Source organism: Spea bombifrons, chromosome 4 (assembly GCF_027358695.1).
Source record: "Spea bombifrons isolate aSpeBom1 chromosome 4, aSpeBom1.2.pri, whole genome shotgun sequence".
NCBI classification, from domain to species: domain Eukaryota; kingdom Metazoa; phylum Chordata; class Amphibia; order Anura; family Pelobatidae; genus Spea; species Spea bombifrons.
In genome coordinates, this window is record NC_071090.1 from 60,503,509 (window position 1) to 60,527,293 (window position 23,785).

At 36.1% G+C, this 23,785-nt stretch overlaps 1 protein-coding gene across 1 annotated transcript in view; it reads left to right on the top strand.

Moving 5' to 3' along the window:
- Nucleotides 1–1,552: 1,552 nt before the first annotated feature.
- Nucleotides 1,553–23,785, top strand: part of LAMB1 (laminin subunit beta 1) — a 32,326-nt gene continuing 10,093 nt past the window's right edge. The window contains exons 1-24 of the mRNA XM_053465464.1: nucleotides 1,553–1,614; nucleotides 1,699–1,788; nucleotides 6,067–6,242; nucleotides 8,988–9,123; nucleotides 10,840–10,913; nucleotides 11,367–11,555; nucleotides 11,655–11,718; nucleotides 11,971–12,173; nucleotides 12,891–13,011; nucleotides 13,416–13,604; nucleotides 14,288–14,467; nucleotides 14,577–14,689; nucleotides 15,301–15,380; nucleotides 15,722–15,857; nucleotides 15,943–16,101; nucleotides 16,523–16,650; nucleotides 16,835–16,955; nucleotides 17,268–17,472; nucleotides 18,378–18,521; nucleotides 18,772–19,003; nucleotides 19,470–19,633; nucleotides 20,088–20,312; nucleotides 22,165–22,382; nucleotides 22,483–22,579. Coding sequence (XP_053321439.1) covers nucleotides 1,755–1,788; nucleotides 6,067–6,242; nucleotides 8,988–9,123; nucleotides 10,840–10,913; nucleotides 11,367–11,555; nucleotides 11,655–11,718; nucleotides 11,971–12,173; nucleotides 12,891–13,011; nucleotides 13,416–13,604; nucleotides 14,288–14,467; nucleotides 14,577–14,689; nucleotides 15,301–15,380; nucleotides 15,722–15,857; nucleotides 15,943–16,101; nucleotides 16,523–16,650; nucleotides 16,835–16,955; nucleotides 17,268–17,472; nucleotides 18,378–18,521; nucleotides 18,772–19,003; nucleotides 19,470–19,633; nucleotides 20,088–20,312; nucleotides 22,165–22,382; nucleotides 22,483–22,579 — 3,388 coding nt within the window. The 5' untranslated portion in view covers nucleotides 1,553–1,614; nucleotides 1,699–1,754. The remainder of the gene's footprint in view (nucleotides 1,615–1,698; nucleotides 1,789–6,066; nucleotides 6,243–8,987; nucleotides 9,124–10,839; nucleotides 10,914–11,366; nucleotides 11,556–11,654; nucleotides 11,719–11,970; nucleotides 12,174–12,890; nucleotides 13,012–13,415; nucleotides 13,605–14,287; nucleotides 14,468–14,576; nucleotides 14,690–15,300; nucleotides 15,381–15,721; nucleotides 15,858–15,942; nucleotides 16,102–16,522; nucleotides 16,651–16,834; nucleotides 16,956–17,267; nucleotides 17,473–18,377; nucleotides 18,522–18,771; nucleotides 19,004–19,469; nucleotides 19,634–20,087; nucleotides 20,313–22,164; nucleotides 22,383–22,482; nucleotides 22,580–23,785) is intronic.

Here is a 23,785-nt window from a genome sequence, read left to right on the forward strand (position 1 = left end):
CTGGTCTAAAAGCATATGTGCAAACAGAGTTGAATAGCGCACTTTCTACAAGTCTAATGTCAAACTGTGCCCACTTTGTATTCTCTCAGCGAACACTTACTTTCTGAGTTGCGATCATGTGTCAAGTATAAGTGAACACGCTTTGTTGCCATAGCAGCATAAACAGTTTTATGACGGTGCAAGAACCTCTACGCACTCTGAGTTTAAATATTATGTGTAACCTCATCCAACTGTGCTCCTCTGTTGGTTCTTTATAGATACAATACATCAAGTTTGTTATGTTCATGTTTTAAAACAGCTAGAAAAGAACAAAACCAAGGACCCGCTTAGCATAGTCCATTTCTTTATATTTTGTCTAGGCAGGAGAATGCCTGAAGCTATGTCCTTTAATGTGAAAAATGCCCTTACTTCATTCTACCCCGCTATATGGGCTGGGGAGTTTACGTGGGGTTTACCTAGAAAACATATGTGTTGTCATAGAAACACCTTTTTGGTACAGGTAAACCGGAGGGGCTTCAGACATGCCAAAATTTTACATGTAACATTTTGGCATGCTTATTCCCTTAATGATATAACATTTTCTTGTAAATGTTAACCATTAAATATTTAAAGTGTACAGCACTGCAGAATATGTTTAATGCATAATAATAATAGTAATGATAATAATAATAATGTTACCATATAAGCAGTTTCTACAAAATAACAAAAAGAGGAAGAGACCTATATGTGTGTGGCAGATGACTGAACTTTAGGTCCTGTACATTTAAGGACAGTTATCCATTGAGAAGCACTGTAGAATATGATGACATTACATGAATCAATAAATAACATCAACAGTAATAATAATAATAATAATAATAATGTTACCATATAAGAAGTTTCTACACAATAACCAAAGATAAAGAGGAAGAGACCTATGTGAGTGTGGCAGATGACTGAACTTTAGGTCCTGTACATTTAAGGACAGTTATCCATTGAAAAAGCACTGTAGAATATGATGACAGTACATGAATCAATAAATAACAACAGCAACAATAATAATAATAATAATAATAATAATAATGTTACCATATAAGCAGTTTCTACACAATAACAAAAGATAAAGAAATAGAGACCTATGTGAGTGTGGCAGATGTACTGCATTACTTTAACACATAACACTTGTATATATATGTATTGTGGTTGCCTATAATTTCCATTAATTGGTGTTAGTGGTGGGCACCTATATCCACACATATCTATTTGCTTTTGAATAGGGGTACTAAAGTTTTAACCAATTTACATTTTTCCAAAAAATCAGTTTTGTGAAAAGCAAGCCATATTGAGCATTGAGTTTGATGGATTAGTGAACAGCTACCCCTGCTGTGCTAAGCGATCCAGGGACTGGATGAGCATGCTGAGAGTTGTAGTCGGCAGCAGCTGGAAACCCAGTGGTTGCCTGCCCCTACTCTGTACTCCGGGTCCTGACTTTCACACACAAAGAAGCGCAGGCGGTGGGGGCCATCCAGGACATTCTGCGCATGCGCACGGAATTCCCATGCATTAACTTTTTGGGTCCGGAAAGAGAGAAATTCCTCAGTTAAGTAAGGGGCGCAAGAGGGAACGCAGCTCAAGGCAAGTTTGCAACTTACCTCACCGGGTTAAAGAAAAATACACAGCTCTGAATTCATTTTAACTGAGACTTTCATTTATTTACAGGGGATACGCGAACAAACAGCTTTTATTCCGAACCTGTACCCCAATTAAGGAGGACAATGGGGTTGCTCCAGGTGACTGGACTCATTATAGGTAAATAAATCTTTTTGCAAGTTCCGACTGCACGATAACTCTAAGTAATAATATGACTTATTACTTATTACTTATCACTGATTTAACCACGAACGCGCCGGAACGGAACAAAATGCCCTTGACGACCTCCACATTAGGGTTAGACGTGGATCTCTACCGTGCATTGTTTTATACAGCTCCTTATTAACCACTTAAGTGCCGCACAGAGTAAGAACGTCCTGTGATTAACATCACTTATTTATTATTAAAATATGCAGAATGTGAATTCTGTCTTATTAACTTTGCCCCAAGGAGAACATTTGTGGAGTGCTAGTTAAAAGTGTCCCTGAAGGGTGTGCCAGTGTCTCTTCCCAGGAACTGTACTGGATTTAGGATAAATGGCCCCTAGTATTGTGCAATGCCTAATGAATAGCCCATGCTATCTGCTGCTTGTAGTGTCCCGGGGGCTTGCTTGCTACACTAACATGAATTATATTTATTACAATTGTTTATGTTAATATATTGTTGTTTTTGGTAGTATCTGGATGATGAAGGATTTCAGTTCATATGGATTTTTATTATATATATATATATATATATATAGTTATATAGCTACATTAAAGAAACTTTATTTCTACACTTTATAGCTACGTTATGAAACTTTACTATGAATTCTTTAAATTACTAATTCATTTGTACTAATAAACGTTTTTAATTTCCTGAATAAGCAACAATGAAATAGTCATATGTTGTTTTACAAGCCCTAAAAAGTTGAACATGTACCTGGGTGTATGTACATATCTGTTTATATATCATTGTATTTGTCTAAACAAAGATTTAAGATTCATCAAGTTTCCTTTGTAGAGGAAAGTAGGAACAGTATCACAATAGACAAATGGTGCTTGCAAGATGTGGACTTTTCTTTTTTTTTTTTTTTTTTTTTTTTCTTTTATTAAATGTCCAGCACTTGTATTATCAGGGTACCTTTAAGCTCATAACTGAATGAATCTTTACATTTCTTTAAAGCACCGAAAATGTAAACGCTCCAACATCTGTCTTTGTTAGACTAGCAGTTCACCTTTTGGTTACTTATTTACACTGCTAAGTTAGCAGAGTATAATCGGGGCAAATTCCAATTAAGCAGACCAATGAAAGGTTTCCCTGAAGGATAAAATTGCTTTAGAATTGGTTAATCCTGCTAAGATTTCTAGATATATTTTACATGTTATTTAAAATTATATAATAATTCGATTAGGTCATAGGCCAAAGAACATTGTTCAATATATTATTTGTGAGTCTAATCACCCTTTATAAACAATTGCAATCTATACCATATGATGTTAAATTGTTATCAGAATAATTGAGAAGTCTAGTTGCTTAAAAGTATTGGATATCATCATTTGCTATAAGTAGACTATATGTAATGGATCGTTGGCATGACTCACAGAATTGGCTAGTGGCAAAATTCCATTGTCCCTTTCTGCAGATGTCCATTGATATAGCTACATTACTAATTTGTGATAAGGATTTTCCATCTTTTCATAAGGACTTTCCTCTTCCTCCTGTTGTAAAGTAGTTTATGCCAACAGAGAGAGATGGTGGACATAGTTAACCTAAGCTTACTTGCTAACCATGGAGAGCTCAACATTTCAACCCTCTTTACTATATACTATGCAGTCCCAACACCAAGGAAGAACTAAATTGGTTGGCTCAAAATACTATAATTGAGATTAGGATTTCCACATATTGTCATAATCTTTAAAAAATAAATAAAACATAGACTAAACGTCTGTATTGGTTAAACAAAAGCATTAATGTGCATCTCCCTCATGAGGGTCTGTTATTAAAGTAGTAAAATTCCAACCCTATCTATTAAGGGTCTGGGATTCTTTTCTACACTTTGGCATTCCTTTGACTTAATGCCACTCCCTCCTTGACCCCTTGCAGCTTGTAATTACAAAGAAAGAAGTCTTTTAAGGCTTGTACATAAGTGTCTTGCTTTATTTGTATTTCAGTCTTTAAAGTATCAATCAGTCTAAGGTTAAAAGTAACTGGCAATGGGTGACCCGTATTTGATTCCTTTACCATTTTTAACATGTTTGTTCGGTAAAACTTGTAAACACGTTAAGGCTTTAAGGCAATATGCAGGAAGGGATCTTCAAATACCTATGGGTTTTGTAACCCAGTAAAAAAAAAGTTGATGCATTCAGACTTAGATGACGCTTACTGTTAAGTTGTAATGGGTCTATATATATAGACCCTACAAAGAACAATTACTGTCAATGAGTTAAAACAAAAAGATACAGACTGGAGTCTTATTGGTCCAAAACTATTGGCATATAGTTTTGCTAACACTGCTTTTTTCATAAAAACTGGAGAGATAATTCAGACATTCTGACTTCCTGCTCAAATTAAGGATGGATGAGAACAGATTCCTAGTGTTTACTCAGTGTTGGAAGTCATACAGAGTTGTGGAATGTTGTGTGGTTATCTGATTAGTGTCAAGAGTTTCCTGTAAACCTTTTAGTTCAAACCTATTCAAAGTGCAAGGCTCACATTTTTTTTTCTATCTTGACCACGCAAAAAAATCCTAACAGTTTACAGTATAATAGAAAATGTAGCTAGAACATTGGAGTATGAAAAGTTAAATTAGCAAATATAATACATGAGCTAGTGTGAGATCACTTGTCAGACTGGCTAATGAAAGAAGATGAAAGAAGGGACATCAGTTGACTGTATGGTTTTCATAATCAGCCAGTTTTTATGCGTTTTCCATGCATCAGTCTTACAGGTGACAACATGGCTTTTCTGAAAATTCTGAAATGCTGCGCACAGAAGGTTGGGTGTTGGCTGAGATTGTTTTCCATTAACAAAATATAAATCATAAATGAGTATAATATAGATATTAAAGATATATTAATCAACAGAAAAAAACAACTAGAAGAGCATGAATTCATCCAATAACGGCCTGTATTATTTAAAGCAAATTTGGTAAAGATGATACCTTTATTGGCTAACTGAATCTTTACCAAACTCACTCTTTCTTCTTCAATGGCTAGCACAGTACAGCTCTATACATTAATTATTTAGACGTTTCAGGTTAATGACCAGTTGTTTCACCCTCTTTTTAGTTTGAACTTTTATAACTCCTTTCTGTCTGTGCAGTAAATTGTGCTAAACACTTCCGAAGTTTTTCATGCCTTGGAGACATTAGTTTACTTGATCTTTGTGTTAGGGCACCCAGCAATTTAAGGTGTCAATAGCTGCTCTTAGGTATACTCTGTTCTTCACCGCAGGCATTGTAATTAGGATGCGCATTTTAAAGCTTTAACCAGACAGATTGTCTGTTTCTAAGAATCTTCTTCCCCATCCTCCTATACACACACTTAATTGTTAACTACTTGTGCTTGAAATTGGACAGCTAAAGCTAGAACACTATTCTAGTTTTGCTGGCTTTTTGATTATTGTCAAACCTGAAGTACGGTATATTACACACGTTTGGTATAATTAACACCCGTATTTGTAGAGTGAGTTGAACTATATGTCACAAATACAGAATCATGCTTCAAGTATCTTAAAATAATTGTAGGTTTTATTGGTGCAGTTTGCATATTAGTTGGATAATTATGCCAAGTTCCAAGTCACTATGAATAGACATATACTCAAATTCATGCAAAAGCTTCTTTCTTACACACACATACATTACTTAAGCATTCACTTTAAGAGGACTGACTAAACAATTTTGGAATGATCAGTTGTGGTTTTCCCACCACATCACTGTCTGTGATAATGTTGGCCAGGTGGACCCATCCGTTACCCACAGAGAGTAATAACGTCAGACTCCATACCCCTGTAACAAATTAAGTATTCATTGCTTGCAAGGACAACTGAATTTTTAGACAGCTGAGGACCTAGTGTCCTGACCAGATGTGTAGGATTATTTACATTTACTAGTTTTTAAAAAATGCTAGACATCAAAAAGTCCATTGATTTTAGTTGGAGGACTGGGAAAATCTTTATTTTGACAAACTTTTAAGGCGTTTATTGATATAAAAGGCTTAATGGTTATATATATATATATATATATATATATATATATAACCATTAAGCCTTTAGAAAGATCAAATATTTTATATTATGTCAATTTAATGTATCGACATAAAGTATGTGTATATATAAATAAATACATATATTTATTTATATATATATATATATATTATATATTTATATATATATAATTTTCAGGCCTGGGCAGGAAAAATCTTGTTTTTGTTGTAAATTTGTTGCCTTTTGTTTCAGTAATGTTATGGGGTGCGGCCCATACTCAGCATCCAGACTTCAGCCATGGCTGCGGTGAAGGCAGCTGCTATCCTGCCACAGGAGACTTGTTGATTGGGCGGTCAGAGCAGCTGTCTGCTTCATCCACATGCGGCACCAAGAAACCAGAGTCATTCTGCATTGTTAGCCATCTTCAGGTAATGCATACATCCGATTTACATTTGCTCTCATTACTCTAATGCCTGTATTTTCTCATGATACATGAGCCAGAAAGAATGAACACACCAACTCCTATGGGGGATGGATCTGCAGTCTTTCCCAGGCACGGATGAAACTCCCCCACAACATTCCCCATTAAACAGAAAACATCTGGCAGGAGGCAGAACTGTAATGTGAATATTCACACACATATGCATTGTTTGAGCAGTTGCATCTGTATAGTATTTCCGGCCCTTGTTTACATTGTCTCTAAACTGGAAAGCCTAGCATACAATTTAACTGGTTAGATGCAAGACACAAATGGATGACAATGTAAAGTGCAACTTTTATAACATTTTTTCGTTTTGTTTGCTTATATTTGTTCCACTACCCTGCTGGCAATAAAATACTGTACATATTCAAGAAAAATATTATTTGATAATATTACATTGAATTTGTTAATACAATATATTTTTAATCGGATGAAATAAAAGAATAAGATTCAGTATATATATATATATATATATATATATATATATATATATATATATAAAACAAAAAAGGTAACAAACATTTTTGGCTTTTTTTTATAACTATCTATGTTTATTAGCTTATCAACTAAACTTATCAACTAAACTTATCAACTAAACTTATTAACTAATATACAGTTCATACACTTAGTTGTGTATTTTAACCCCTTCACTCCAAAGGCTGTACATGCCATCTTTAAGGGGTTCAGATGGTTATCATTTCAATAGCGTGAAATGCTCATGTCTTTTCATGCGACTCCCTCTGGTCTTCTCTTTCTCAGTTTTCTGACACACAAACAGGCGATTATTATTATAATCAAAGCGCCACAAACACTCGCAGTAATTATAGCAGCAAGTATAAGGTGGTCCTCTTTGCCAGTATAAACTGGGGCGGTGGGCGCCACGATGTGTGATAGGGGTGGGAGTGTTGGACGAGTCCTGTGCGGTTCTCCTCCCTGCCTCGGTACAACGTTTACTGTATACAGTATGGTGCTGACGGGAATGCTGCTCTTTAATTGTGCTGTGCATGAATAGTTCCCAGCATCGCTGTAGTCCATGTTCTTTTTCATCAGCAAGGGGTCTTCTGTGACCTTCAGGATTTTGCTTCTGGTCCGTCCAACCCTCTTAAAAACATATTCAAGCGTTTCCTCCACTTTTGCATGCCAAGGTAAATGGCAGTCAAACATCAGGTCTTCATCTTGAACAGCTTCTGTCTGTCGCACTCCACAATGTAACACCTCACTCAAGCATGATGTGTACCCTTCGCAAGGTGTGCAAGATTTACCTTTTTGTATATCTTGGCATTTGGTATGTTCTTGAGAACATATACATAATGGGCACTTGGTAACCTTTTCTTTGCACTGGCCATGACCTCCTACGCACGATAGTTTTTCCGTGTCGCAGCTTTCGCAGTCTATTAGGGTTTGCTCCATAAGCCCACATGTGTTACTGCCGATGGTGTTAGGGCAGAACCTTTCTGACAAAAACTGTGCTAAAATGTCACCGAATTTTGTCTTTAGTTTTTCAAATCTGAGATCGAGTGTACGGACGAGCAGGTGGCCTAGAACGCCCGAGTTCTCAAGCGAATCCACAGTCTTTTTGAATTCTCCAGCCATTTGTAAAATAGCAAGTTTATCTATTTTACGGTTAGAAAAAGGTTCCAGTGCAGCCTCGAACAGCCTTGACAAATGAGCATTAGTCTTTGCATATTCTTGCAAATCCTCATACTGGTCAGCCAAAAAACCTCTGAGATTTCTTAGCCTTTTCTCTGATTCCTTGTCACATCTCAGACAGCACAAAGCTGTAGGGTCAAAGACCACAAGGAAATAGAACAGAATGTGGTAAAACATCCTCAAAGAAGAGATCCTTCTGGTTTGGATAGAATGAAATGTGCATCTGTCACTGATCAAGATAAGCAGAGCAGCTTAATGCTGTGTGGATGATGCAATCACTGTGACATCACAGTGCAGTGCAGTGCAGACATCATGATGCATTCCTTGTTTGTCTTGTATAGAACATAGTTATTCAGTACTATTTATTCTCTATATGCATTTAACCCCTTTATGACAAAATATACCAAAATACATTGTTTTCAATGGGTTTTGGGACCGCCCATTGTCCTTAAGGGGTTAAACATCTAAATAATGTTATTATGGTGTTTAATAGAATGTAACAGGGGGTACTTGTGGTCAGATGCTTGGTTCAGTCAGAACACCACCTTTTTGTAAAAAGAATAAAAGGTAATTTTTGGAGCAGACGGGTAGAACAAAAACATGGAAGAGAAGTAAATACCGGTACTACAAAGCTAAAAACTCAGCAAAACATGCCGAGCATAGCATACTGTTCTGCACTGAATTCCAGAGTACGTTGTTTCTCAGATTTACAGAGAGATGTCTGGACAATTTCCTGTATACTGTGATTTTGTTTTTTCTACACTCATGTTAATTCATTGAGGGAACGTATGAAGATATACAAGAAGGAAAAAAAATGAATAGCTCAAAGACATCTGACCAGTTGTTATTTTCAGCCCATATATTTACTAAAGTGCACTTTTATTCTAGACTCTTACACTTCAACTTGAAAATTATAGGGGGATTTTATTAGGGGAATTGTGGGTAACAACTAAAACATTTTATAATACGGTTCTAGAGTGTGTACGACCCTGGGCTAACGCATCTCCTTAGACTTACATGATCTTTGCCACTGCCATTTCAGGAAGAAAAAAAATGTTTCATTTGCGATTCAAGCAAGCTGTATGATGAATTTACCAATCAGGAAAGTCATCGTATTGAAAATGTTGTCACTAGTTTTGCACCCAACCGTCATAATTTGTGGTGGCAGTCAGAAAATGGTAAGTTGCTTCAGTGCACTTTTCCTGATCATCCACTATATACTGCATTGATGAATTTGGTATTCCAATGTTGTAGTGACCCTTACCAGATTGTTAATAGTTTAAGGAACTTACTTCTTAGTTAGCATAGCAGTTTAGACATACAATTCAGCCTGGGATTGGAAAGCTCCACACAGTATCATGCACAGAAATGATAAAATGGTCATCATAGAGAACAAGGTTTTGATCCCACAAAACTGCATGAAAGCTAACTGAATGTCCACACATAACCAATTACCCATCAGATAAGGCAGCATAAAAGGACATATTTAAATATGGAAGCTGCTTTTATCCTTTTGCTGTGCTAATATACATAAACACACAAAGCCATAAAGCACATACACACAGATACACAAGTCTGCTTAATAATACAGAGGTATTCCCCACATAAATGCATAAACACACCTTTATACTTGTTGACTGCCATAATCAAAGAATAAAACAATGAGGACATTGACAAGCAAACCTTCACTACTCTAAATGGGACACACACCATACACCACACTGTAACATGAATGCATGTACTGTAAGAAGAGCTAAGTAAATTGTTAAAAAATAAAAGATAATAATAAGAAGAAAAAAACTAAACACAGGGAGTAGGCAACTCTATGTAAAGGCATAGAATTTTAAATCCAAACACCCAACGATTATAATTGTTTCATTTATTGTGTATCAGCATTTTTTCAAATTACAGCACAGAGGCTCCCCCCCAAGGATAGGGGGATGAAAATACGTGTGTCATGCTACACCTAGCGCTTCATCAAAGGCCTCCTGCTTGCATAAGCATCTACTTGCTGCAGGTTAATGGCTTGGGATCTTAACACATTAACTCTGACCATTACCTTTTCCTTAGAAGCAGAGAGAAATGCACCCTCCACCCTTACTGATTGTAACAAAAACCATAGAAAGAGCTTCTTACTGGTAGATCCTGTCACATGGCCATACCTGGGAACTCCAGGAGAAGCACCAGTTCTCCGGGTCAACACCCAAATCCTCCGGGTTGCGGGGTCTTGACAGGCCCTGCTTCTCCTCCATTTCGCCCATGTAAATGGGGGTGTTTCACGCAATGTCAGCTGGAACGCCTCCTGACATCAGTGAGAACGCCGACCAATGTCAGCGGGAACGCCTACCAACATCAGTGGGCAGTCCTGGCTGCATCCCGCTAGGGTAGACTCTGGGTAGCCAGAGCCCAAAAGTTTCCAGGTATGCACATGGCAGGATGTAGGAAGCTGACTCTGCTGTCACTGATGCCCATAATGGAGTCTGTCTGTGTTTCTGCAAATACCCATGTCACATGAAAGGGGCCCCTGCGCCAAGTGGGCCCCCACCTGATCTCACAAATCCCCAGCACAACAAGTACTCAATGCTTACTCTGCAGTGCAGGCTAATACACATAGCAATGGACGCCAATGTACGAAATGTACAGATCATTGGTACTGGAAGCATAAACAGAAGTGAGAAGGGTTCTACAAGTCCTCATAGTTTGACTACTATGGCAAAAAGAAAAAATGGTGCTCTAGGCATGTGTCTTTTGTATTTGGAGTTACGACAGGTGCCTGTCTCAGATCCTGAACACCACAAAGTATTCTGTAGCGATACACAAGATTATCTGGTCTTCTTACTTGTTCGTTAGTGGAAGTATACTATTACTTAAATACTGACTTTTTGTTCCAAAAGGAAAAGAAAATGTCACAATCCAGTTAGATCTTGAAGCAGAATTCCATTTCACTCATCTCATTATGACCTTTAAGGTAAGGAATGCGTAACATCATGTTCAAGCTCCAATAACTGCATGTGTACAGCTCAGTTGAACAAGGGGGCATTGCAGTGACTCTACTGTATATATTAAACATGTTGATGCAAACTTAGCTGACAACATAAATGTTATGATATATTTTGTAGTTTGTCTGTATTGTAAGCTCTGAATTAATAATAGTAGCTTAATTAAAAGTTACATTCTATTTGAAATTAAACATGTACTAGGCATTTTTGGTACACATTTTTGGCAGTGGCACGTAATCAACAGATGTGTAGGAATAACATATGGTGTATAATGTATAGTAATTGTTCCACTGAGATGGACTGAAAATCGTATTTTTTTGACAGGTTGATTCATAATGTTCTTGTCAAATAATGTTGTTAGTACACATTTAAATATTTGTTTTTATTATGTTATTTTAAAAAAAACATTCTGATCACCCTAGACTTTCCGCCCGTCTGCCATGTTAATTGAAAGATCTGCAGATTTTGGTAAGACATGGCAAGTATATAGATACTTTGCTCATGACTGTGAATCCTCATTCCCTGGTATTGCCACTGGGCCAATGAAAAAAGTTGATGACATCATCTGCGACTCCCGGTATTCGGACATTGAACCTTCAACAGAGGGAGAGGTATTTTTATTTGATTTTTAAATCATGTAGATGATTCTGATTGGTTGCTTTCCATGGAATGTAATTGTAATTTTATTATGTCTTTATCTTATGTTATAGATTATTTATCGTGTCTTAGATCCAGCTTTTCGTATCGATGACCCATACAGTCCAAGGATTAAAAGTAAGCATGACTTAATAGGAAAAAACATTCATGAGTTTTTATCTTTAAAGGTGACCAAAAACAAAATAAAGTATGTTAATTGCATCAGTCCATTAGACCATCAGTAACCTTCATAGTAAAAAATAGGTTTAATACATTCAGTTCAGCAGGAGATTATTATCATATATTAATAAATGTTAAATATTAACACAACTGTTTGTAGTTTTACAATATTATTATTTTTATTTAATTAACTTTTTGTTTTTGTTTAAGATTTGTTGAGAATTACCAATTTAAGAGTGAAGTTCTTGAAGCTGCATACTTTGGGGGACAACTTGTTGGATTCAAGAGTGGAAATAAAAGAAAAATACTACTATGCAATTTATGACATGGTGGTTCGTGGCAACTGTTTCTGTTATGGACATGCTAGCGAATGTGCACCCGTGAAAGGCTATCCTGACAATGTGGAAGGAATGGTAACTATATCTGCTTTTCTGTAGTTTGTACGTAAGTTAAACAAAATAAGCAAACACAGTGTATTATTAGTCATGTATAATAAATCTATGACATCACTCTTAAAACTAAAGCTTGTGTTGAGTATACCTAGCTCCTTATTTATAGTTCTTTTATCACATTATTGGTTATTGCTAGTTCCTCTAGGAACAGCGTTATCCACATCAAAAAGATACATCCATACTATTAAAAAAACATGACCCCTCAGAAATATGGACATTTCCCATGCCACCTGTAACTTCATAGTCCAATAGTAAAATGCCTGGATCACCAAGGCAGGATTTTCCACTAGATATATTGGGCAGGTGCCTATTGTCCCAAGTTTTAAACAACACTAGAGAAGGCAACTTGGTAAGATTCATCTGTTGCCAAACCTACTCCAGTTCCACCAATTTTCATTGAGCTGAGTTCTATGTTCTGCTTATGATGCACCCATGATATTCTTATGCCTCTCCTATAAATCTATTTTATTGGGAAATAATCTCTACAAATATTTGCTGAACTTTGGTTTCTTAAAAGGGTGCTTAAAACGATATTTACTTTATTATACCGCATAGTGTATCTACAATCTAATCTGCAAAAGAACAGAATTCATTTTTTAATTTTCTTTTTTTAAAGATGCAAAAAGGAAATCTGTACTCATGTTGTTCATTTTTCTTCTGTTTCTTTTTTTTTCTAAGGTACACGGGCGCTGTGTTTGCAGACATAACACTAAAGGTTTGAATTGTGAGCAATGCTTAGACTTCCACCACGATTTGCCTTGGAGACCAGCTGAAGGCCGCAGCAGCAATGCTTGTAAAAGTATGTTAACAGATTAACCATTGGCAAGTTTGTGAATAGTAAATCGAAAGGATGACATTAATGCTGGCATTTACACATGTGAAGCATTTAAATCATGGAAATTTAAATTGACCAAAGGGACACCAAGCATGTTAAAGGCCTTGTTAATCTTGTTGGGCGTGTTATTGGCTAGAGATGGCAGACATTCAAGTATTAGCCCACGTTATGACCATTGCAAGACATTTGTGTGATCATATGCTAATTGTGATACACAGCAACATTCATAGATACTTAATACTATATATATATAATACTGTGATTATGATATATTATTATCTTCTGTGAATACAGCAAAAAAAAAACTGGAACGTTTGTCTCCTTACATCTTGAATCTGACAAATCATGTCTGTATTATTTCATTGCAGAATGTAATTGTAATGAGCATTCCACAAAGTGTCATTTTGATATGGCTGTTTATATATCAACTGGAAATTCAAGTGGTGGAGTGTGTGATGATTGCCAGCATAATACAATGGGGCGAAACTGCGAACAATGCAAACCATTTTTTTATCAGCACCCAGATAAAGATATACGTGACCCAAACATATGTCAGCGTAAGTAACACAGATTAGCTAAATCGTACTTAAGCTTCATTGCCTGTGGTTTGTCTCTCACAGCAACATTTGATTGAGCTTTAGTTGTTCTTCACATTTAAGAGGGGAGATGGTGAAAAGTTACACATTTTATGAATTCCTTAGAAACTTATTATAACAATATATTTTTATTATATTTAGGTTGCTTTCAGAATAATATATCAAAGATGATTAGTACTTTATTTCAAACTTTATATGAATGTAAGACTGCCAGCATTAACTTACAAGTTACTGTAGAAAGACAGAAATCACTGGAGAACACTTAAAAATTAGAAATTTTAAAATGACTATACAGGCATACAATTGACAAGACATGGAAAACAAGGATCCTGAAGTCGACAAAGTAAGGGTAAAACTGATGGTGTGGCCATGACTACCATTAAGGCACTATTTGCCTCTTGTGGTTTCCCCAAAGAAAAAGTTGTTGTTTTTTGTTTTTTACATGTAGACTTGTTTTGTTGCTCATATTAACAGAATCATCTAAACCTAATTAATGTATTATATGATGTTTTTTTTTACTTCAAAGTTTCTGTAATTCTTTGATATATATGTATTTATAATATAATGTAATCATAATAATTTATTATATGATTTATAACCACAAAATCTTTGATACTAAATGTAGTATTAATTGTTGTTTTTAGCCTGCAATTGTGATCCAGCTGGCTCCCAGAATGGTGGAATCTGCGACCGCTATTCTGACTTCTCTGTGGGCCTTATTGCTGGACAGTGTCGTTGTAAGGCAAATGTTGAAGGGGAACGTTGTGATCAATGCAAGGAAGGATTCTATGACTTGAATGACCAAAATCCAGATGGATGCCAACGTGAGTACCATATAGAAAATATCCTACCATGTACGCCAGAAACGTTTTACACACTGCGTTAAATTACATAACAACCTGTTTTTGTGTTTCTTTTCTCCTTTTTTTGCAGAATGCGGATGCAACCCTCTAGGAACTATTCCTGGGGGAAATTCTTGTGACCAACAGGATGGAAGTTGCTATTGCAAACGTTATGTCACCGGAAGGAAATGTGATAAGTGCATGGTAATAATCCATTTTATAGTTCAGTTTATCTGTGTAGCGCTAATCAGTCAAAAACAATACTTGTAGTATATTTGTATAACCAAATAAGGAAAGGATGGAAGAGTATGGCATTTTTATTTAAATTTCATATATATATATATATATATTGCAAACCAGGCACTTACATACTTTTTACATATGTCATAAAATAAAAGTTATTTAGATCTATATAACAAAAATGTATAGGGTCTCCCTCCACCAGTCACTTTTACGACCAGCAATTTTAGAATTAATATGTCAAAAAAATGGTTCAAATGAGGTCAGCTGGGGAAGCCACATATCGCTTCTAGCATAGGAAGAATGTTATATTTTGCATGCAAGTGATTCATCTTAGAATTTCTAAAACATTATTCTCTGATAATATCATATATATAGCTAAATATGAAAACATTGCAAACTATACATCAAACTAAGCACCAGTCAGTCAAAAAAATGGCTTTTCAAATTGTTTACAAAAGGGTATTTTACAAAATAGCACCCATGTAAATTTCATCCACTATCAAGTATTTTTTTTTAAAACATTATTAACAATAATCAATGTGGGAAAAATTTTAAGGAACTTTTTTTTGCAGCCAGAATTCTGGGGTTTGAGTAATGATTTGGATGGATGTCGGGCTTGTGACTGTGACCGCGGTGGATCACTGGACAATAAGTAAGCTGAACTTTAATTTCTGCCTGTGTCATTTTTTATACATAAATAAGCAGTGAAGAACATTTTGCTTGAAGCCAAAACCACCAAGTTATTCCCCATCATGGAAAGAGGTAGCACCATTACTGAGGATACATATAAAACACACAATATAGGGCAGCACTGATTATGATGCAGCCCTGCAGTCTACATTTTTCAGACTGTAGGCTTTGCATATTCTGTGCTACTTGGTGGACTAGTGGGACAAAGCTGTGCAATACGTGCCTTTTTATTGTTTTAACTGTTTGATGGGTTTGTGACCTTTGATTAAATTAGTTGCTTTTTCTCACTGTTTTTTCGTTCAGCTGTTCACCAGAATCAGGCCAGTGTAATTGCAGACCACACATGATTGGTCGCCAGTGCAACGAAGTGGAATCTGGATTCTATTTTATCTCTTTAGATCATTACACCTATGAGGCAGAGGATGCCAATTTCGGGCCTGTAAGTGTTTCTCTATTATAACATATATTAAGTACACTTCTTGTGGCAAAACCTCTGATAGTTGCAAATTGTCTTCTGTTGACAGGACGTAAGTCTGGTTGAGAGGCAGTATCCTCATGATCGCACTCCTTCTTGGACAGGACCTGGATTTGCTAGGGTCCCAGAAGGAGCGTATTTGGAATTCCACATTAATAACATTCCATCTTCCATGGAATATGACCTTTTGATTCGATATGAACCTCAAGTGAGTCATTTCTTCTTCCTACATTCTTTCTTTGTACTTTGTTTGCGTGGCAATTTACTTCTTTACATATTTGCACCCTTTTTTGTAGTCAAGTTATATTTTTATTCGACAGCTTTTTTAGCAGTATTTTACAGAAACATAAAAATACTTTCATGTAAAACAACATTCTTTACAAATAACACAAGTTCTGAAGAGCACATTATCAGTCAGTAAAAGTATACATCGTTTTTGTAGATAATGCACCTTTGCACAAATAATGAAGAGTTTTACACTCCTACATGACATGTTATTAAGAAGCATATACCCAGACCATTCTAGTACCTAAGGAAAATATTTTATTCTTGGAGAACAATTTTTAGAGTGAAATGTACATAGAATTGTCCTATGCATTACTTTAAGCATCATCTTTTTTTGTCTCCAGCTACCAGAGCAGTGGGAAGAGGCAGTTATAACAGTTATACGTCCTGGCAAAATTCCCACAAGCAGCCGATGTGGCAACACTATTCCCAGTGATGATAATCAAGTTGTGGCATTACCCCCTGGATCCCGGTTAGTGAGAATATAATCCAAATTTATTTTGCATGAAATCAGTCATTTCCTAAATTTGGACCTAGAGAACATATTGTCATGTCTTGGAGCCACTGTGTTTCAATCAGGGAGGGGTGTTAATGTCAACAAGTTCCCATCCCAGATCCCATTTCTAACAACCCAGCCTTGTGTGTTTCTTCAACAGGTATATTGTCCTTCCTCGTCCTGTATGCTTTGAAAAGGGATTAAATTATACCATACGGCTGGAACTACCACGCTATTCACCTCATTCCAATGTGCAAAACCCATATACGTTAATTGATTCTGTAAGTAGACTTTTGAAGTGAAGTTGTTAAAATCAGTGTTTTTGAATTATTATTGTATTAAAAAAAAGTATACCCAAGTAAAAAACACGTGTTGCAAAGTTGCTTTTAACAGTAACATTCTCTTACATCATTATTTATTGATTGATATAGCACCATCATATTCCATAGTGGTGTACTCTGCAACATAGAGTTGAATGGGGAGACACAATTAAAATTCCTGCATTTGCACACATCAGCTAATACAAAAACAATGGATTCCTGTCTCCTAATACTATTATTATATGAAGCATCTCTTTCTCATGTTTTCGGCAGATCGTCTTACTGCCTCATATCAAGTCCCTTGATATATTCAGCATGGGAGGTTCAGGCAATGACTTGGTAACCAACAACGCCTGGCAAACATTCCAAAGATACCGATGCATTGAGAACAGCCAGAGCGTTGTAAAAACTCCACTTACTGACGTCTGCAAGAACTTCCTATTCAGTATCTCTGCACTTTTACATGAGGGCGCCCTTGGTAAGTTTGCCTATGTAGATTTCATACTATAAATATTTCAATGTATATTTTTTGTGTATTGTTTTAGTGATTTTTACAGACCCAATTTAAAACATATTAAAATACAGGGTATGTTGTGAAACATTTGTGTCTAATGTTACCTTGGATATAAAACTGGACTTGAAAATGGAAAGTATGGTTTTCCTTGTAACCAGGGCCGGCCCAAGACAAAATGCCGCATGGGGCGAAGTTTAAAATGCCGTCCCCCCCATTATCTACCCTTCCTCTACCTCCCTGCCGCCCCCCCATTATCTACCCTTCCTCTCCCTCCCTGCCGCCCCCCCGTTATCTACCCCCCCCCCTTGTACTTTCAGCAGTCCTGCGGCAAGTCTCCCTGCTCGGTCTCGGTGCCGGCATGTAATGCTGAGCGCCGGAAATGACGTCATCTTCCGGCGCTCAGCATTACAAGCCGGCACCGAGACCGAGCTAGAGGGCTCGCAGAGGAGAGAGAGGGGCGCCGAGCAGGTACTGACAACTTGGTAAGCGAAAACCACTCTCTCTACTCCGCTTTAAAAAAAAAGGGCTTGGGGTGGCAAAGTGCCGCCCCTTCAAAAGTGCCGCCTGGAGCAGTTGCCCCACTCGGCTCTATTTTTGTAACAGCATTGTCTTCCGAGAGAACTCAAACTTTTGCCTTTCATTTTAATTCAGAGGAATTAATACATTGTTATATATAACCTAGATACATATAACAACTACTTTAAAAGCTTTGGAAATTGCTGTTGTCAGTGTACGCACAGTCCAACATCTGGAAGGTGTTGCTTAAGTTTATTCAAAGCTAAACTAAACTGAAATGGCTTTTATCTAGTTGGAAAGATGAGTGTAATGTTTTAATAACATTGGTTTGCCATTTTAACGTAATTTTTCAGAATGTAAGTGCAATCCTCAAGGATCCTTGAGCACTGTATGTGACCCTAATGGTGGCCAGTGCCAATGTCGGCCAAATGTGGTTGGTAAGAACTGCGACAGATGTGCTCCTGAGACATATGGTTTTGGACCCAGTGGATGCAAACGTAAGTCATTAAGTTTACTAATTATTGACTTTACACGTGTTCGTTGTGTTGTTCAAGCAGCACAAAACATACTGACAGAGAAGTGAGTAGTTAATAGTAATAGTTTCCCCGTTATGAGTTGTTTCTGTTTCTATGTAACATAGTAATGAAAGGGTTGTTAATTTGTTTGTATAGCCTCTGTGTTTTTTGATGTTTTTTTTTCTTTATGCATAGTTACTAGGGTCTTAATATTGCCTTTCTGTCCCTTCAGCTTGTGAGTGTGATGTGAAAGGATCTTATCATTCCTTCTGCCACCCCGAAACGGGTCAGTGCCCTTGCATTCATGGAGCATACGGACGTCAATGCGATGGGTGTCTGCCTGGATATTGGGGATTCCCTAGATGTCAACAGTGCCAATGTAATGGACATGCTGAAGATTGCGATACACTTACAGGAGAGTGCCTTAACTGTAAAGATCACACTGAAGGTCACAACTGTGAAAGGTATATTCTACCACTAGTGGGTTCTACATTATACAGCGCTTTAAGATTTAAGACTTTCATACCGTTCTTAAAATTAAAAAAATATATATATTGTCATAGATCTTAGTTTCCATGAGCATTTTAAACTCTGCAGTTTTAATTAATTATGTTAGTTTTGGTAAAAGCTGGGATAGCGTTCTCCCAATTCTTTCTCTTCTGTGGAACTTTTAATGATGCTTCCCATATGGGACACTGACCCACTATCATGCTTAAGGCACACATAAATACTCTGATCATGTAGATCATTGCTTGTATTATTAATCTTTTATAATTTTAGCATTAATCTTTATAGTGAACTAACTAAATGGGCAACAGTTGCCAATAAACCCTAGTAATTCGAAGGGGCACAAGACTGTATGGATAAAAACCATATGCCAAAATGCAATAGTGTTTTAACAATAAATGTATTAAACACTTAATTTTACAGATGCCTCTCTGGTTATTATGGAGATGCTAGACTTGGCTCAGGAGACCATTGCAGACCTTGTCCTTGTCCCGATGGTCCAGGAAGTGAACGACAGTTTGCCAGTGGTTGTTACAAAGACCCCTCAACCTTACAGGTTGTTTGTTCTTGTAATGTCGGATATACAGGTAAAGCCTCTGTTTTTAAATCGGAATAAAGCATTTATTTATTTCATTTATTTATTTTTGCTGTATGTTACTCATATATGTCTGTGTGCAACCATTTCTGAGTTTAATACATGTGTGATTTTTTTTTTGTATAAATGCAAGTAAGCGTCGGTTGAAAATGTTTTCTTTAAATTCAAATAGTGAAAGAGAAACTGACGTAAACTAATTCCATGCTAATGTTGGTACTATGTAGTAATAATAATAATAATATGTAGTAGGTAGCTTTGGACTGATACCAAGAAGAGTAAGAGATCACAAATGTGTTTTTTTCTATGTGGTCTTTCAAGTGTGAATCAATTCACCTTTTAGTTAAGATGCCTAACGCAAGGCAGTTTGCTCTATTTAATACCTACTTTGTGTATATAATCTACACCAGAATACCCTGTTTGAATTTACTTAATTGTGACTGTTTCAGGAGTCAGATGTGATGAATGTGCATCTGGCTATTTTGGGAACCCTGAAGAAAATGGAGGAGTCTGTCAGACATGCAAGTGTAACAATAATATAGACATGTCTGACCCACTTGCTTGTGATAAACATTCAGGAAAATGCCTTAAATGTCTTCATCATACAGAAGGAGAGAGCTGTCATCAGTGTCAATTGGGGTACTATGGAAATGCCCTTCATCAGACTTGCAGATGTAAGCCATGTGCCGTTATGTGCATTTTGTAATTATTATATTGCATTTTACTGTTTTGTCGTAACAAAATGTTAGCATATGTGTAATGTCCACTTTATATAGTTCAAAAGGTTGTGTGTAACTGTGTAAATATGTTAGTATTTAAGTGTGTGTCTAAGTGTCTGTATAGTTATGTAACTGTTTGTAAGTATGTTAGCATGCTATTGTGTTTAATGTATATTACTGTTTGTGTACGTATGTTACTCTGTGCGGTAGTATGTGTAAAGGTTACTATGTGTGTATGTATGTTACAGTGTGTTAGTTTGTGTGCAAGTATGTTACTGTATGTGTGTAGAAGGAGCTTGGGGGCCCCCACTTGGAAAAAGTTACCATTTTAGATTCCTACAAATTCCATTGAAACATATTTTTTCTCTTGTTATAATCATTTAGATAAATTAAAGATAATCCATTAGATACATGTATCCAGCCCATTGTGAGTTACCAGGCTTCTCCACATTTCAGTCATTTAAAAGCAGTAGATACATTTCTGGTCATTCCATAAATTATCTGTAGATATAGAACGGTTTAACCATGAGTCCTAAAGCTGCCCCCAATGTAGAAGAATTACTTGAATGTATACATATTTGAAGGCTTTAAACCAAACCAATTTCTTTAAATTCCCTCCTTATAATGCCCCCTTATAATTCCCACTGTCTTTGCATGATAGTTATGTAATTATTTTTCTTTCTCTTTAATATGAAGTTAACCTTTGAAGCTATGCATTCCAAAACCAAGGATGAAAGGCTTAGCTAGTTTTTGACTTTGTGTTGACATTAGTGGTTTTCTTGGAGTCTCATTCTTTACAGCATGGTTTTGTGTTAGATCTTCAATATGAGCTGCAGTTAAGGAATACATACTCAAAGTGCAGGCAATAAACCACATTCTGATTTTATGTGTATCCATTTAATTGTTTAAGAAAAAAAACTTTAATCCCCCAGCACCATCATATAGACCATGTGTCTTCCTGGATCTTATTAAAATGTAATATTCTCTTCATCTTCCAATAATCCTGGTTATATTTGAGCAAAAGTAATTGAACATTTAAAATCCATAACAACATTGATTAGACTAACAAAACAAAATATGCATTAATTATTCTAACAAAGTTCAAGATGAAAGAACTACAGGTCTTTGTAATTTAACGAAAAGATAATGCTGCATTTACCGGCATTTTTTTTTTTAGAAATTAGGAATTCTACCTAGATAGACGTCAATGCATTCTAAAATAAACAAATGCATTCACCCTCCAGGTGGTGAAAAGATACAATTTGACATTGCTGAATTTGTCTAGCTGGATATAACAGGAATTGAAAGAGTTTGCCAAATGAATAACTATTTGGTTTAATAATTAACCAGATGTTAATTGGTTTGACCATTATAAATACAAGCACCGCATGACTGCGCAATAACGATTAATGGCAGTATTTCATTTATCCAGAATCTTAAAAGCAGACCCTCTAAAATCTCCTCAAAAAAACTGCAATTTATTTGTATTTATTCAATTATACAGCACCAACAATTTACAAGTGATTTTATATATTGAATGGAATATGAAAACATCACAGCCAGTGGCAGACCCATATATAAGAAAAGATTAAAGAGTGCGCTTCTCACAAGCTTGAAATCCAGAAACGAGCTCAAAGATACCAAAAAATATAATCAGTGTACCGGTATGCAGCTAAAGGGGCCATAGATGTGCATGGTTTTCCATTCTCGTGAAGCCATTCCTCCTCTGTGGAACCATGCAAATGAAAATGATTGCTATAATCTATATTTCTTCTTGTACGGTAACAGATAAATATCTTCTTTTCAGCATGTATCTGCAATTACCTGGGAACAGAACAGAATATGTGCAAAGATGGCCTAGCGTGCCACTGTAACAGGACAACGGGCCAGTGCCCATGTCTGCCCAATGTGATTGGGCAGAGCTGTGATAGCTGTGCTCCAAATACCTGGAACCTGGCAAGTGGAACAGGCTGTGAACTTTGTGGATGTGATACAGTCCGCTCTCTAGGACCATCTTGTAATGAGGTAAATATATGAGCTTCAATCAGGCAGCATTCAAGCATATAGTATAATTATGTCTTTCAAAACCACAGTACGTAACGGTTCCCATGGATTATTTTTACAGTTCACTGGTCAATGTCAGTGCATGCCTGGTTTTGGTGGGCGGAACTGCAGTGAATGCCAGGAGCTTTTCTGGGGTAATCCGGATGTTGAATGCCAAGGTAAAAGAATTATTTATTATTATTTTGTCCTTCACTTACATTTAACTTGGGCCTGGGAAAATAATATATAATGAGCTGGGCAGCCTGATCTATTTAGATTCATTATGACAGGAGAGGAAAAACAAATGTCAGTTGATGCAATAGTCTGTTTTATATACCCGTTGTTTTTACTGATTCCGTTAATGTCACAATAATGGTACATGCATGTACTAGCATCCTTTTAATCTTTTGAATGCCACTTCATTAAACATACAAGGGATTAGTGTAAGACATAGCATTGATGGAGAAATTTGGATATTGTATTATAGTTTATATGCGTACTCTTATATGATTAAACAATTTTAACTATAGAATTGCTAAACAATTGACTGTCATGGGAAATGTTATTTGAAAAATAGTATACACAATAATAATGATATAAGACCCTCTCCCCCAATTTGAAGTTAAATCCTGGCTAAGGATAAATGGAGAAACAACCTGTGGGCTTCCCCTTGGAAATATGGCAACACTTTTTATGACTTTGCTTAAAGACTGTGTTATACATCCATCACTTTTTCTATATGTTAACCTTATGATAGAACTAATTACACCATTTATGTTTACAAGCCCAAACAACAATACAATTAGACATAACACATTGCTTAGTAAATACAAATACAGTGTTAAAAGATTAGTGTGTTTCAATTAGAACACTTACTACCAATGATTTTAAAAAGTGCATGGAATTCAAGTATTTCTAAGCTTGTGACGATAAAAGATAAAAGAATTACGTGTGTTGTACAGGGAGTCGTTAGGCCATGTAAGGTAAACATTTGTCTTGTTACGACTATTAAAAGCTAATTAGTCTTAGTATTTTTCTCTTTTTCTTTTCCATTCTTTTCCCCCATTATAAGTCTTTTCTAGAAATCGAACTAAATTCACTTATTATAACTTTGAGTAGAGTTGTACTGAGGCAGATGATTTCTTAAAAGCTTTAAATTGTGTGATATTGTACATTTAGTATCTGTAATCAGGGTGGACTAAAAACAATTTAAAATGTCTATTTATCAAATAGCTATTTGTTGCAATTAAGGTACTTTATATAAAAAATTCAATGTTACCCTATCATGTAATATGATTATACATTTGTATTCTATTTTATGAAGCAATATACTCGTATAATGTTTAAGAAAAGCTTGTAAATAATCCCCAACAGCTCTTGTATTA